Source organism: Natrix helvetica, assembly GCF_964273705.1.
Source record: "Natrix helvetica genome assembly, chromosome: 10".
NCBI classification, from domain to species: domain Eukaryota; kingdom Metazoa; phylum Chordata; class Lepidosauria; order Squamata; family Natricidae; genus Natrix; species Natrix helvetica.
The window spans coordinates 19,848,351-19,863,413 of NC_138561.1; the positions used below are offsets into that span (position 1 = coordinate 19,848,351).

Genomic DNA, 15,063 nt, shown 5'->3' on the forward strand with positions numbered 1-15,063 from the left:
GGGGGAGAATGGCTACCAGAGTGTCTGAAGGTTGCATGAAGCAGGTTAACCCCATGAGATGAAGAGTCTACCAAGCAAAACTCAAGTAGCACCCTGGACAGCACCTCTGAAGTTCAGCAGGTGGATTTTCAGAGAAGAAGTCCACTCCTTCTCCATCAAGGCAAACTCAAACCTGAAAGTTGCTCCTAACTCTGGTGGGACGACTGGGCCTTTAAAGGATTTTCTTATTTATTTATTTTATTTATTTAAACTTATTAGTCGCCCCCTCTCCCCACAGGGACTTCTCTTCCTCCTCACTTAAAGGAATCAGAAGGTTGCACTCCTATTACTGTCAAGACACTCATCAGGAAACTGAGGCTTTTGGCAGTACTGTGCATTTATCCTTTTCTAATACAATCTAAGAGAACAATGGCCAGCACTTGAAGTTGAAGCGCAAAGACAGAATAGAACAGAATAGAATAACAGAGTAGGAAGGGACCTTGGAGGTCTTCTAGTCCAACCCCCTGCTCAAGCAGGAAACCCTACACCATTTCAGACACCTATGGCTGCCCAATCTCTTCTTGAAAACCTCCAGTGATGAAGCACCCACAACTTCTGGAGGCAAGGTGTTCCACTGTCAGGAAATTTTCTCCTTGGTTCTAGGTTGCTTCTCTCTTTGATTTGTTTCCATCTGTTGCTTCTTATTCTGCCTTCTGGTGCTTTGGGGAATAGCTCGTCCCCCTCTTCTTTGTGGCAGCCTCTGAAATGCCAAGCTGGTTTTGGACCAGTGATTTTGGACAAGCTATTCATCCCTTTCCTTCTGAATCTAGATAAATCAAGGAGTGATGGAGGCATACCTTTTTTATCGATTGCATTACATATAAGGCCACGGCTATAGTTTTGGACCTATGGAGCATTGTTGTCAAGTCAATAACTTTCACTGCAATATATCCTGGGGTCAAATTGTACATTTCCAGTGAATCCATATGTGAACTGAAGCTGGGCCAATTGCTTAAATTAATAAATTTCTGTGAATTTAAAGAGCTGTGCAATTGTTTGCAGATCCTAAATAGGAAAACAATGAATATGGCAGTGCAGATTTTTCAACATCTTTGGGGTCGATGGTTTGACAGAAGCAACTCCTTTTTTTGAGTAGGTTTAATAGACTTTCTGAGGGACACAGTGGCTCAGTGGCTAAGACGCTGAGCTTGTCAATCAGAAAGGTCGGCAGTTCGAATCCCTAGCACCGCGTAATAGAGTGAGTTCTTGTTCCTTGTCCCAGCAGTTCAAAAGTAAGTAAAAATGCAAGTAGAAAAATTGGGACCACCTTTGGTGGGAAGATAACAGCGTTCTGTGCACCTTCGGCATTTAGTCATGCCGGCCACATGACCATGGAGATGTCTTCAGACAGCGCTGGCTCTTCGATTTTGAAACGGAGATGAGCACTGCCCCCTAGAGTCAGGAACGACTAGCACGCATGTATGAAGGGAACCTTTACCTTTACCTTTAATAGACTTTCTAGTTTAGCTTTTGAAGATTTTTCTCACTCTTCCTTGCAGAACTAAGGCCAGATGGCAGCAAAGAGTTACTTTTTTTTTTTTTACCCATCCAGATATATATCAGCTCTTAAGAGAAACACAAGGGACTTTAATTTGCTGAGCCAAAAAAAATATTATTTATTTCCTTTGGCTGATTTAATTACTAAGCATTATTTTTTTAAAAAAAAAACCCTTAGAACTATATCCTTAACCCAAGATTACTTTTTTTTAAAAAAAAAAAAAAACCAAAACTTTGCTGTTTTCTGCTTTTTGCTCTTGGAGGGCTTTATATGGGTATTTGTTACCTGCTGAAATGCAGGTGATCAAGGTAACGACTCTATTAATATCACACAAGGCCATTTCTCCCTCCCTGAGAAAGAAAAAAAGAAAACCTCCAGAGACCCAGATGTTACAATTGCCAACTCATCTAAAAAAGAAAGTTTTTTTAAAGGCCTAGACTGCTGAAACTGCTATTTTTAGGACTTGAGCATGATGTGCCTGAATCAGCAGAGAAACAAATATCCCGAAAAAGTGAACAACCCTTTCCCACTTCCTTTTCCTGTTCACACCTAAGGATGAATCTTCCAGAGCTTGGAGTTGTGATTCTTAGCAGCAGCTCAATCCAAACACAAAGTTGCTGCTTTCAGTCTCCTTCTTTGCTCCTCTGACAGTCTCCTGAACTGGATTAGAAAAATCCCAATAAATGAGAGCAGGCAAAAGAACAACCCACTCCTTCGCTCTTATCTTAAAAATGGGGGTGGGGGGGTTACTAGTACTCTTCCCAACTAACCCAAAGCACCAGATACAAACTGGGCGGATATGACCTCGTAGATGACACACTCTCTCTCAAGGACCTTGGAGTACTCATCTCAAATGATCTAAGCTCCAGAGCTCACTGTAACACCATTGACGAAAAGGCATTAAGAGTTGTTAACCTAATTTTGCAAAGCTGCTTCTCCCGTAACACTATACTGCTAACCAGGTCATACAAAACCTTCGCCAGACCAATTCTCGAATACAGCTCGTCTGCCTAGAATCCACACTGTATATCAGACATTAATACAATTGAGTGAGTCCAGAGGTATTTCACGAGAAGAGTCCTCCACTCCACTGCTCACAACAGAATCCCTTACGCCACCAGGCTCAAAATTTTGGGCTTGGACAATCTGGAACTATGCTGCCTACGGTCTGACCTAAGCCTAGTACATAAAATTGTCTGCTACAACATCCTATCTGTCAATGACTACTTCAGCTTCAACCTCAATAATATACAGGCAAACAATCAATACAAACTCAAGGTAAACTGGTCCAAACTCAATTGCAGAAAATACAACTTCAGCAACAGAGTGGTCAACGCCTGGATTGCTCTACCTGTCTCTGTTGTTACATCCTCAAACCCTCACAGCTTCCGCCTCAAACTGTCTGCCATAGACCTCACCCCATTCTTAAGACGCCCATAAAGGGGGCATACATAAGCACACCAGCCTGCCTACCATCCCTCTCCTACTGTCCCCATTTATTTGTGTTCATTTCTTTCATTTATATCCATGTTTGTATTTCTACCTGCTATCTTGTACGCGGTTGAGAGGCTTTCCTCGCTCCACCTTTACCTTTCGTCTCTCCCCCGCCCTCCCTCCAGGGCCAGGTCAGGTCGAGGTGTGTCGCGCAAGCGCCTGGGAGCCCCGGGAGGGGCGCTGCCGGCGCCGGGCTGCGCCTTTCTTCAAGCACCCGATGCTGCTTTGCACAGAAGCGGCGGCGGTGGCGACTTTGGAAAGCGCCCTGCCAGCTGGCGACATGGGGAAGCTGCCTTCGGCCACGCCGCCGGAGCAACAACAGCAGCAGCAGCGGCTCTTCCTCCTGCCCAGGCAAAAGTCGCTGGCCTCCCCCTTGGTGCTCAACCCCTTCGTGCAAGAGACGCGTCTGGACGCCAAGGAAAAAACCTGGGTAGTTTTGGAGACCGCGGGTGGATCGGGAGGGAAGAGAGCTTGGGCAGCTGCGTAAAGGAAAGCGCACGGGGGGATCGGGGGGGGGGGAAGGAAGGGGGGAGAAGTGGGGTGGGGGAGAAGCTGGTGCCCCCCTCCCCCAAGCTGGAGCAAGGCTAGAGGAAGGGCCAAAGATATAAAAGGCGGCACCTGGTCACTTCGTCCGTTTTATTTCTGGATTTGGTGGCTCTTCGGGGCTCTGTGAGCTGGGTGGGTTTTCTTGCAGACGTTTCATGACCCAACTAGGTAACCTCATCAGTACTAGAAGGGCGAGGGGTGTGAGGAGAGGAGGAGGAGGAGGACTGTGGGGTCCTTGGTGCTCTCTGAGCTGGGTAGTTTTCTTCCAGATATTTTATGACCCAACTAGGTAACATTATCAATACTGGAAGGGAGTGGGGTGTGAAGAGTGGAGGAGGAGGAGGATTGTGGGGTCCTTGGTGCTCTCTGAGCTGGGTGGGTTTTCTTGCAGACGTTTCATGACCCAAACGTAGATAACTTCATCGCTGCTGATCACCTTTCCTAGTTTGGGGCATGCAACCTCTTCCCAGAAAACCAGCCAGCTCAGAGAGTACCAAGAGGCCGCTCATTCCAACGTTTACAAACGTTCTTCTTCATTTCAGGGATTTCTTGCCATGTTCTGCGTTTTATTCCTCCGGGCCTTAGAAGTTGGGCTGAAAAAGAGGGATAGAAGGGTGAAAATCCCATCTCTGGAAATGGGGCCAAGACTGGGGGAAACACTTCTCTCTTTGCTTGTTCGTGGCTTTCCTTGGAATGCCCTAAATCTATCCTGGGGATGGCTCTGCGTCTCCTGGAAGCCAGAAACGCAGCTGGAAAGGCGGAGAGGTGGGCTATGGGGAGAGAGTCCCTGGAAGGCGCCGTGCTGGCATCTTCTTGGCAACTTCGGTCAAGAAGTTTCCGTCGAAGTTTCACAGCCCCCTTAAATCGGATGGAGGGTTGGCGTTGCAATGTGGGCGGTGTGTAATTGAGTTAGGGGAGTTTAAAGGGGAGTGAGAGAGGAAGACCTTTTCGACTTGCAGGAGGAGTTTTTTTATTGCTTTGAATTAGGATAATTCCTTTTTTGGGGGGAGGGGAGAAAAGCTTTTAGTGTAAAGTTGAAGCAGGAGGTTGTATACTCCTTGGGGGGGGGTCTGCTTAGAAGCGCCCCCTCCCCTCTCAATGGGTCCCATGATTTCTCTCCCCAAACTTCTTTACAGAGCACAGAGTTGGGTGGGGTTCTAAAGGTCATTTAGTCCATCCCCTAGCTCTGATCAGCAAATTGAAGTGGGGAGGGCAGCCCCAGCTTAGAGGGGGCGTGGTCTCTTCTTGAATGTATTAATGGTGAGAGTTTTAACATCCATTGCTGTGAGAAACTACAAAGACCGTAAAATGGAAAGAAATAGAGGGAAAAAACTGATCTGCAATAAAAAAGCAGAAAAAAAGAGAGAAAGATGTAGTGAAAATGATACAAAGACATCAAAAATTATTTTCTCTGTTTTAGCACCTCATTTAAGTCTCTTCTGTTGTTCTAAGCCAGAATAACTTTTCATATACAGGTATTTATTAAATTTGTAGCTCCCGCTGACTCTGGACAGAGAGAGAGAGAGAGAGAGAGAGAGAGAGAGAGAGAGAGAGAGAGAGAGAGAGAGAGAGAGAGAGAGAGAGAGAGAGAGAGAGAGAGAGAGAGAGAGAGGAGGGGAGAGAGAGGAGGGGGAGAGAGAGAGAGAGAGAGAGAGAGAGAGAGAGAGAGAGAGAGAGAGAGAGAGAGAGAGAGAGAGAGAGAGAAATCATAGTTAGCTTTTTCTCCCCATCTTGTTCAGTCGGTCTTTATTTGTCAGTCCTACCTCACAGGGTTGGAGTTCCACTTTTGTAGCTGCATATGGCAACTTTTCATTTGCAAAGCATATCTATTTTCAAAAATATGTCTTTTGTGCAAGAATCTGCCAAGAAGATTTGCTAGAATTTGGTGCAAAGTTCTGGTTTTTTTTAAACAAACAAACAAACCCAAAGGTGTCTAACCGATAGACTGCTTCGGCATGTAGAGGTTACATATCACAATGATTAACAGCCTTTTGATGGATGTTCCTGCTGACTTGCTCCATTCTTTAAAAAGAAAAAAGTTGATTAAACCAACATTCTTTCTGCAGCTTGTCCACGAGGAGGGCTGCACCTGTTGCACTTCTGCCTGAGGAAAGTGCAGGCTTTTTATCTCCAAATTGCTCTCCCCTCCTGCTTACAGTTCTTGCAACCCTCTTATGAAATAAGTTGCCTTTTCCCACAATTTCATAGGTGCGGAAGTGAATGTGAAAAATGTCCTTGGTTCGGTGAAGAACAGACAGGAAGGAGACAAACCCCAGATGCTTAGAAGTACAAGATCTGAATTCCAGAAGTCCTGAATTCAATATTTAACACCTTATTTTTTTAAAAAAAAATTCTGATAGAACAAGTAGATTGAACAGTAGATTGAACAGTATAGCCTGCTCAGTCATTGTCTCTAATGATTGGCCTCTGACCTTGGGTTTTATCGTGGTCTTAGTTTCCCCATTTCTCAGTTACAAATGTTTTTTAGAACTTCCCTTTTTGCAAATGTTTATACCAAGGGGACAGGATGTTCCTCGTTTAGTAGCAAGCAGAACTTCTTATGAAACAGGAATTGCTGGGGGAGTTGGACGGGTCTACCTCTTTTAAAGGGACACGGTGGCTCAGCGGTTAAGATGCTGAGCTTGTCGATCAGAAAGGTTGGCAGTTCGGCGGTTCGAATCCCTAACGCCGCCTAAATGGAGTAAGCTCCTGTTACTTAGCTTCTGGCACCTGGGATCAAATTGTACATTTCCAGTGAATTCATAAGTGAACTGAAGCTGGCCCAATTGCTTAAATTAAGATTTTTTTTTGCAAATTTAAAAAGCTGTGCAATTATTTGAGATCCTAAATAAGAAAACAATGAACATGGCAGTACAGATGTTTCAACATTTTTGGGGGGGATCAATGGTTTGACTCCTTTTTTTGAGTAGGTTTAAAAGACTTTTTGAGGGACGCGGTGGCTCAGTGGCTAAGACGCTGAACTTGTCGATCAGAAAGGTCGGCAGTTCGAATCCCTAGCACCGCATAATAAAGTGAGTTCCCGTTTCTTGTCCCAGCTTCTGCCAACCCAGCAGTTCAAAAGCAAGTAAAAATGCAAGTAGAAAAAATAGGAACCAGCTTTGGTGGGAAAGTAACAGCGTTCTGTGCGCCTTTGGCTTTTAGTCATGCCGGCCACATGACCACGGAGAAGTCTTTGGACATCGCTGGCTCTTCGACTTTGAAACAGCGATGAGCACCGCCTCCTAGAGTCGGGAACGACTAGCACATATGTGCGAGGGGAACTTTTACCTTACCTCTTTTAAAGCAACTCACTCAGTATTGCAAGTCGGGCATCAAACCCTGAGTTGTTTTAGTTGTAATCAGTTGCTATGAAGATGGTTTCCTTTGCTGTGTTGACAGCTGAAATTTATTGGCTTAGTAATCTCTGAAGTCAGGATTTCCCTTGCTTGTGTTGAGATTTATCTCGTTTGAGGTCTTGGTTCACGGCTGAGCTATACAAATACTGGCCTTAAACAGAGTTTACAGAAAGGGGGAATAATTTCTGCCCTGTTATTTCCTTTCCATGTCATTCCAAACTCGGTTGACTCAGCCTAAATCCCGGCAGGAAAGTTTTCGAAAACAAAGCTGGATGAGAATCCAGTCCTCGGATTATGACCACAATGGAGCCTGATTTTTTTTAACGTTGTTAAGTGAGACGGTTCAGTGAGTTTTGCCCCGTTTGACGACCTTTCCTGCTACAGTCGTTAAGTGAATCACTGCAGGGGTTAAGCTAGTAATGCGGTTATTAAGTGAATCTGGCTTCCCCATTGACTTTGCTTGTCAGAAGGTCGCAAAAGGGGATCACGTGACCCTGGGATACGGCAACCGTCAGCTGCCGGGCATCTGGATTTTGATCATGTGACCAAGGAAATGGTGCAACAGTCATAAGTGTGAAAAATGGTCTTAAGTTCCTTTTTCACTACTCTTGTATCTTTGAAGAGTCACTAAATGAACTGTCGTAAATCGAGGTCGACCTGTACAATGAATGCATAGCAAAAACAAAGTTCATGAAAACGCTGCTAGTTTTATTGGTAACTAGCTGTTAATCCGGCATTGCCCGGGTATTTGTTTACCCCAATCCTGTAGTAGACATTCACAAATGTCCGGAACAAACGTAATTTCTAATGTTGGATTTTCCCCCTTACCAGAGGGAGCCCCCTTGGGGAGTACCGTGAAGCCGCTACCATGGCAACTCCACCGCACTGTACAGTAGAAGCCATTTTATGGCAGTAGAGTAGAAGTCATTTGAAGGCACAACAGGCTGTATCTTAACAGAACACGGACATCGAGGGGGATTAGGGAGGGTCTTACTCCCACAGTATTTGTCTCCAGAGAGTAAGTCATCTGTGTACCAAGTTTGGTTGAAATTGCTCGAGGCGTTCCCGAGTTATGCTGGAACACACACACACACACACACACACACACACACACACACAGATAGAGGGGGGGGAGGGAGGGAAAGAGAGAGAGAGAGAGAGAGATTTAGGTAGGTAGGTAGGTAGGTAGGTAGGTAGGTGATGATAGATGATAGATAGATAGATGATAGATAGATGATTGATAGATAGATAGATAGATAGATAGATAGATAGATAGATAGATAGATAGATAGATAGATGATAGATAGATGATAGATAGATAGATAGATAGATGATAGATGGATGAATAGATAGATAGATAGCTATAGATAGATAGATGATAGATAGATAGATGATAGATGATTGATAGATAGATAGATAGATAGATAGATAGATAGATAGATGATAGATAGATAGATCGATGATAGATAGATAGATAGATAGATAGATAGATAGATAGATAGATAGATAGATAGATAGATGATAGATAGATAGATAATTCACTATATATTGCAGGGACCACTCAAAACTCTAGTTGGCTACTTTTATAACACAGATTTAATTCTAATGAAGCTGTAGTTTCCTCCTCCATTTCATAGCTTGTGGCTTTTTTTCAGAAAGCAGGAATAACCTGATATTCTAAGAAAGTAAGTCCGCATTCTTGAATGCGTTCAGATAAGACTTTCCCATTTTCTCCCAGAAAGTTTAAAATTCTTAAAATCTTGCCAGCCACCTAACCACAAAGTCCTTGCACCAAGTTAAATGTCTCACATTGAAGAAAAAAGAAAAATGAAAAATGAAAGATAAATAAATGCAAAGAAGAAGAAAGTTTTCTCTTGAATATATTTATTAAATAATATAGACCAAAAATTGCTGGTAATTTTTGTCTGCTTGTATGCTTATAAAATACATTATTGCAATCCAAAGATGGCCAATAGATGCCTTTTCACTTTTTGAATTTTTATTATTAGTGGTTTGCTTTCCCATTTCCTTTTCGATTCTCAATAGCAAATGTAAATTATTAAGATTTTTTAAAAAAAGAATAAGCATTGCAATTATATGACACCAGAGATATTGTCTAAGAGAGAGAGGTACTTCTAATGACTGGAAATATGGAAACCATGAAGGGATAGTTTATCATTCATGGGGAACTTGCGAAAAAAGGAAGAAAATACTGGATACATATGGCTATTGCTGCTTACTTCCTTAGATATCTTTCTTTCTGTCCTTTTTGTTATTTGTCTTTTTTTTTTCTTTGACCCTTTCATAATCTTTACATTCTTCTCAGTTTCGGTAGGTTTTTAAATCTTTGCAATATCGGAACAGCAGAGGGAATTCTCGGAGTTGAAATCCAGATATCTTGCTAAGTTTGATAAACTCAGAATTAGATGATTCCTGTATTGCTTAAAGGAAGTGTTGTGGTCTGCCACTGAAGCTGGCAGCAGATTCGGGCAGTGAGGAGGGTTGGGGAGGAACCTGGGCCAGTCTTGCAGTCTGGGGAAGGCTCTGACAGGGGCTCTGTGTCAGAGGCAGAGAGGGGGTCAGGGCCGTCCGACAGTTACCATCTGCCTTCAGAGTCGGACATCAGTGAGGCAGAAGAACAGCTGGAGCCAGTGTGCGCTTGTGCAGAATGGCCAGACAAAGAGAACAGCTAAAGAACAGGGGTCGACTTGGGAGTAAGGCCACAGGTGGACAATGAATGGCCCCTCCCAGAGGAAATAAAAAAAGGAGCGAAAGGGGGGTGGAGTTTGCAGGAGACAATTAGTTTGCTTCATTGGTTCTTGACTCTCCGAGACTCCTTGCCAAGTTTTGCAGATATCGGCCTGTCAGCTCTCCAAGCCAGATAAGGTCTGTGACTGTAAATCCTCCCTTGAAAGACTTTGCTGGATGTGAATGAGCAGAATTCACAGCAAAGTAATAAAAGGGGCTTTTGTCGGGACAAGGAGTTGCTTCATGCTCTTGGGAAGGCTCGGTCAGAACAGGAAGAGTGCAATAAATAAATAAATAAATAAATATGAACAGGTCAAAACCCGCCACAAGCAGCTGTTTTTAAAAATGCCTTCTGGACATTTTCAGGTGCAATGCAAATCAAAACCTGTCTTTTGTACTCTAAGAAATGGTATTTTCTTACCGCAAATTTGTCATTGTCTCGGGACACACCCTTTGGCATCCTGCAATCCTCCTGCCTTGGATCTGAAGTTTGCTTTGGACAGAAGATTGGGCAGGTCTGCAATCTGCCAGCCAGAAGGACATTTCATAATTTCCCTTCTAAGCAATCTGCATTCCACTTAGCGATATCATCAGAGAGATATTATCCTTGAAGGAAGAGATACACAGCTGTTGCTTTAGCTGCAGGTTACATATAGATATGGTGCACCTCACAAGCTCTCCAAGCATTTACAAAGTCTGAGAGTTGAAGGCCACACTGTTTCATAATAACTTGCAAATTCTGGGAGTTGACGGTCACACCTCTTCATAATAATTTGAAAATTATTTCAAATAATGAAGAGCCAGCGTCTCTGTGGTCATGTGGCTGGCATGACTAAATGCCAAAGGCGCATGGAACGCTGTTACCTTCCCACCAAAGGTGGTCCCTATTTTTCTGCATGCATTTTTACATGCTTTCGAACTGCTAGGTTGACAGAAGCTGAGACAAGTAACGGGAGCTCACTCTGTACGTGGTGCTAGGGATTCGAACTGCCGACCTTTCTGATCAACAAGCTCAGCGTCTTAGCCACTGAGCCACTGCGTCCCTCTGTGACAGTGGTACACCTTGTAAGAATTGTTCTATTTTGTAAAGAAAGCTTCAGTTTACCTTTCCTTTTGCAACGGTAGCTGTTTTGAACCTGGTTTGTAGGAAGGCAACGGTATGATTTAATTTCCTTTTTTAAAAACAGAAGAAAACCTTAGTCATTACTTCCCGTATCTGATATTTTAAAACTTGAAAATATGGAACATCAAGGTCTTTTCTTTACATTCGGCTTGCCATGGTGACCTCTTCATTTAACCCCAACACTGAACTTAACTTTGGACGATCAAATCACATCTGACATTTCAAAGAATATTTTCTCCTTTCTTCTCTCTGCTTCTTCCTTTTAACAATTACCAATATATGGTCTGCCTTAAGCATTTGAAGAATAATCTGTCATTTTTGTGAAGGTGCTGGGCTGCATATTAGTATACCGTTAAATTAATATTTAACTATTTCTGACATCTGCCAGGTGAAAACATATCCTGAAACAAAGCATCTTACTATTGAGAAGGTTTCTGAAATTTACATTAAACCTGCTTTGCTAGTGTTGGTTGAACATTAAATTACTCTTAATGGGACATTGTTTTCTATATCTCTCTGCTGTTGATTAATGGTCTATGACCTAACCCAAGCCATTAAAAAGTTACTTAACTTTTCCAAGTCTTTGTCCAATCAATATTTGCCAGTAAGTTATTTACTGTTGTTGGGGCCCACCGGCAGTCTGCAAAGCTGGCAGCAGAGTCGGACAGTGAGGAGGTTGGGGAGGAACATGGACCAGTCCTGGAGTCTGGGGAAGGCTCGGATGAGGGCTCTGCGTCAGAGGCAGAGAGGGGGCCAGAGCCATCTGGGAGTTATGTGCTGCCTCCGGAGACTGACATCAGCAAGGCAGAGGAACAGGGGGAGCCTGTTCTCAGTGCACGCATGCGCAGAGCTGCCAAAAGACAAGAGCAGTTAAGACAAAAGGGGTGACTTGGGAGTAAGGTTTGGAGATGATTGGCCCCTCCCATAAGACATAAAAGAGGAGTGAATGGGACGTGAGCTTTTGCAGGAAGCAACTTTTTTCGTTCTGGTCAGTTTAAACTCTGAAGCTCTGTTTTGACTCTGTGCTCCATTTGGCCTTGCAAAACTAATTGGCAATTAGGTTTTTGGCAGCGTTTCAAGGGTGATAAAGGTGGGTGCTTTTCAGCTTTATCCCAAAAGACTGTCACAGACTTCTGTCAGACTATTCACAAACTGTGACTCATTACGGGCTGTGAAGGAATGTAATTCACAGCCGTTTAACTAAGGGTTTTTGGGGACTAAGCATGTGATTTTTACTGTCTCAGGAAGCCTAGGTCAGAATAACTGTATTCAACGTTCATTGATGACAAATCTCTCCTTTATAAATGTAAAACTCTGGTTTTAAGCTAAGGATATTCACAGAATCTTATGGCAAAGAGTTCCATCTGCAATGCCTTTTGAGCTATAGCAATTTAACTTTCTCATCCCAGACTTCTGCTGGTTGTTGCGTCACCCACATTGAAATGTGTGGGGACCTGATTGTCCTTTTCACCAGTTTCTGAACTCAGTTCTCAATCTCTCACATACCGTTCCAGGAACATCGCTTTTTAGGAAAAATAAACCAGCCCTGTGGATTTGTTTTTGAAAGGCTCTTGAGAGAGAGAGAAAAAAATGTGTTTAGAAATATTTGGTGGCCAATTACTCCGGCTGAACTGAATGGATGGCTCTCAGCCCAGAGGAATGAGTAGAAGATGAGTTTGCAAAAACATTTAATCGTTTAAAGGACCCGTCATCTCCATTTTTACAACATGCAAAGCTTGTTAACTTTAACTTGAGTTATTTTATGATCCAGTGCAGAATTCCCGGCTTTAATCCAGCAAACAAGTTGAAATAAGTTTTGAGAAGAGAACGCTAAATGGGAATATTAGAAAGGTGGCTGGATCTGGGGTTTGAGTTTAACAGAATAACAGAGTTGGAAGGGATCTTGGAGATCTTCTAGTCCAACCCTTCTGAAGCAGGAGATCCTGTACAATTCCAGACAAAGGGCTGTTCTGTATCTTCTTAACAACAGCTACTGGAGGCAAATTGTTCCACTTATTAATTCTTCTAACTGTCAGGAAATTTCTCCTTAATTCTAGGTTGTTCCTCTTCTTGATTAGTTTCCACCCATTGCTTCTTGTCCAGCCTAGGTGCTTTGGAGAATAGGTTGACCCCCTCTTCTTTGGGCAGCCCCTCGGATATTGGAAGACTGCTATCTAGTTCTTCTTTTCATTAAACGAAAAATACCCAATTCTTGCGACCGTTCTTCATAGGGATGGGGAGGGGAGGCAAGAGGAGGGGAGGAGAGGAGACACAATCTGTCATCTTGTCAGTGGACTGCTTTTCCATCTGAAAATATTTTTTTTCAAAATGATAAGAACAAAAAATAAGGAGAAAATAAGTTATCTCCTTGATTAGCTTCCATCCATTGCTTCATTGCTTCAGGTGCTTTGGAGAATAGGTTGGCTGCCTCTTCTTGGTGGCAGCCCCTGAGATATTGGGAGGCTGCTATCATGTCACCTCTAGTCATTAAACTAGACATGCCCAATGCCTGCAACCGTTGATATATTTTAGCCTCCAGTCCCCTCATCCTCTTTGTTGCTCTCCTTTGCTTGTTGGAACGATGCCCCAATAGAACTTGTAGTAAGTGATGCCTTCCTACAGATATTGAGAGCAAGAGATAGCAAAGCAGGGAGCAGATGTTGGCTAAAGGCCCACTGACCATGGCCTCATTCTCTTGGGAATGGATGTAAAGTTTGAGTGAATGTGTTGACTGGATCTTGATGAAGGACATAAGCATCATATAATGCAAAATTTGTACTGCCTGAAGAGAAACCAAACCTAGTTGTTTGCCTCAGCTGTGAACTCCTCTGTTTGGACTTCAACTCCCAGAATCCCCTAGCCAGCATGAAGGCTGGAGGATTCTGGGAGTTGAAGTCCTCGCCCCTTAAAGTTGCCAAAGATGAGAAGCCTTAGAAATACAGAGTATAGAGTATTTTTTGATATATTGACTCGAGTGCACCAATCGGTACCAAAACTGGGTCTTTGAGAAGAGAAAACCTATTCCTGAAAGGTCATTAAACAAACTATTGTAAGTTGATGACTCTCTGTACTGAGGCAAGCAACTCTCACATTTCTCTGAATTGCAGAAGTTGAGCAGATCGAGTTGGCCCTCATTTTGATCTGATCTAACTTGGATCTCATCACTGGATCCGCAGGAAGTGGTGGAGTTGAGATTGTTCCCCGATGCACAAATTTAACCCCAGACTTCATGCTTCTGAAGTCAAGAATTCCAGAAGTTGTCCAGATGTCTCTTTAACGTTGTCCCTTCTTTCTCAGGTGTTCTTCTTGGGCCTTATCCTCCTCCCTCTACGCGTTGCGTTCATCATACTCCTTCTGTTGCTGGCATGGCCTTTTGTACTTCTCGCGACATCCTGCACCAATGAAAAAGGCTCGGCGCCCCTCCGAGGGTGGAAAAGGTAATATGGGACATATCGAAAGACTGTTGTTTGTACTTTTCATGGAAGCATCACCTGGTTTGTAAAGAGGAGAGAATGTCGAAACAGTTGAGATCACTGCGGCGTGGAGGTCATTTATTATGGGCAACACCTTAATTTTTCATTCTGCCTTGAAATACGTGTTGACTCTATACAAATCACCTCCCGTTTCTGTTTGTAAATGTAGCTTAGGAACCCAACTGGTGCTCCTATAACAGGAAATTTGGACCGATTGCCAACATTTTGGAGCAGAAGTGGATGAAAAGCTCACACATATGCAACCTTGGACTTAATTTTGTTCTTTTTCTCCTTTTGCAAAAATGAATAAATGACTCTAAGCTTCTTGTTTTAAGATTGGAAGACGTGTCTTTCAGTGTTAGCTGACCTGTACTGTTATGGGGTTAATGATAACAATGTTTATTTGATAAACTGTGTTTATTTCCTGCAGCATTCAGAAATCTCATCCAAAACTCTATCCTTCTGCCTAGCCACCCTTTTCTTTTGATTTTGCTAACTGATCTCTTGTGATAATGCATAAATATTAATGCTCTCCCTTGCATTTTTTCCCCAACGTCTCAACATCTTTTTGGGTAATGGGGTGACCCAAAATTTTACTTTCTTTTTTAATGCTTTTAATTGCAAGCTGTACACTTTTCATAAGGGACGTGGTGGCTCAGTGGCTAAGACACTGAGCCTGTCGATCAGAAAGGTCGGCAGTTCGAATCCCTAGTGCTGTGTAATGGAGTGAGCTCCCGTTACTTGTCCCAGCTTCTGCCAGCCTAGCAGTTCGAAATCAAATAGGCA

At 43.2% G+C, this 15,063-nt stretch overlaps 1 protein-coding gene across 1 annotated transcript in view; it reads left to right on the top strand.

The window, feature by feature from the left end:
* The first annotated feature begins 3,182 nt into the window (after nt 1-3,182).
* The window catches only part of LPCAT2 (lysophosphatidylcholine acyltransferase 2), a 32,505-nt gene continuing 20,624 nt past the window's right edge, over nt 3,183-15,063 (top strand). Inside the window, exons 1-2 of the mRNA XM_081963471.1 lie at nt 3,183-3,461; nt 14,102-14,241. Of these exons, the coding sequence (XP_081819597.1) occupies nt 3,249-3,461; nt 14,102-14,241 (353 nt within the window). The 5' untranslated portion in view covers nt 3,183-3,248. The remainder of the gene's footprint in view (nt 3,462-14,101; nt 14,242-15,063) is intronic.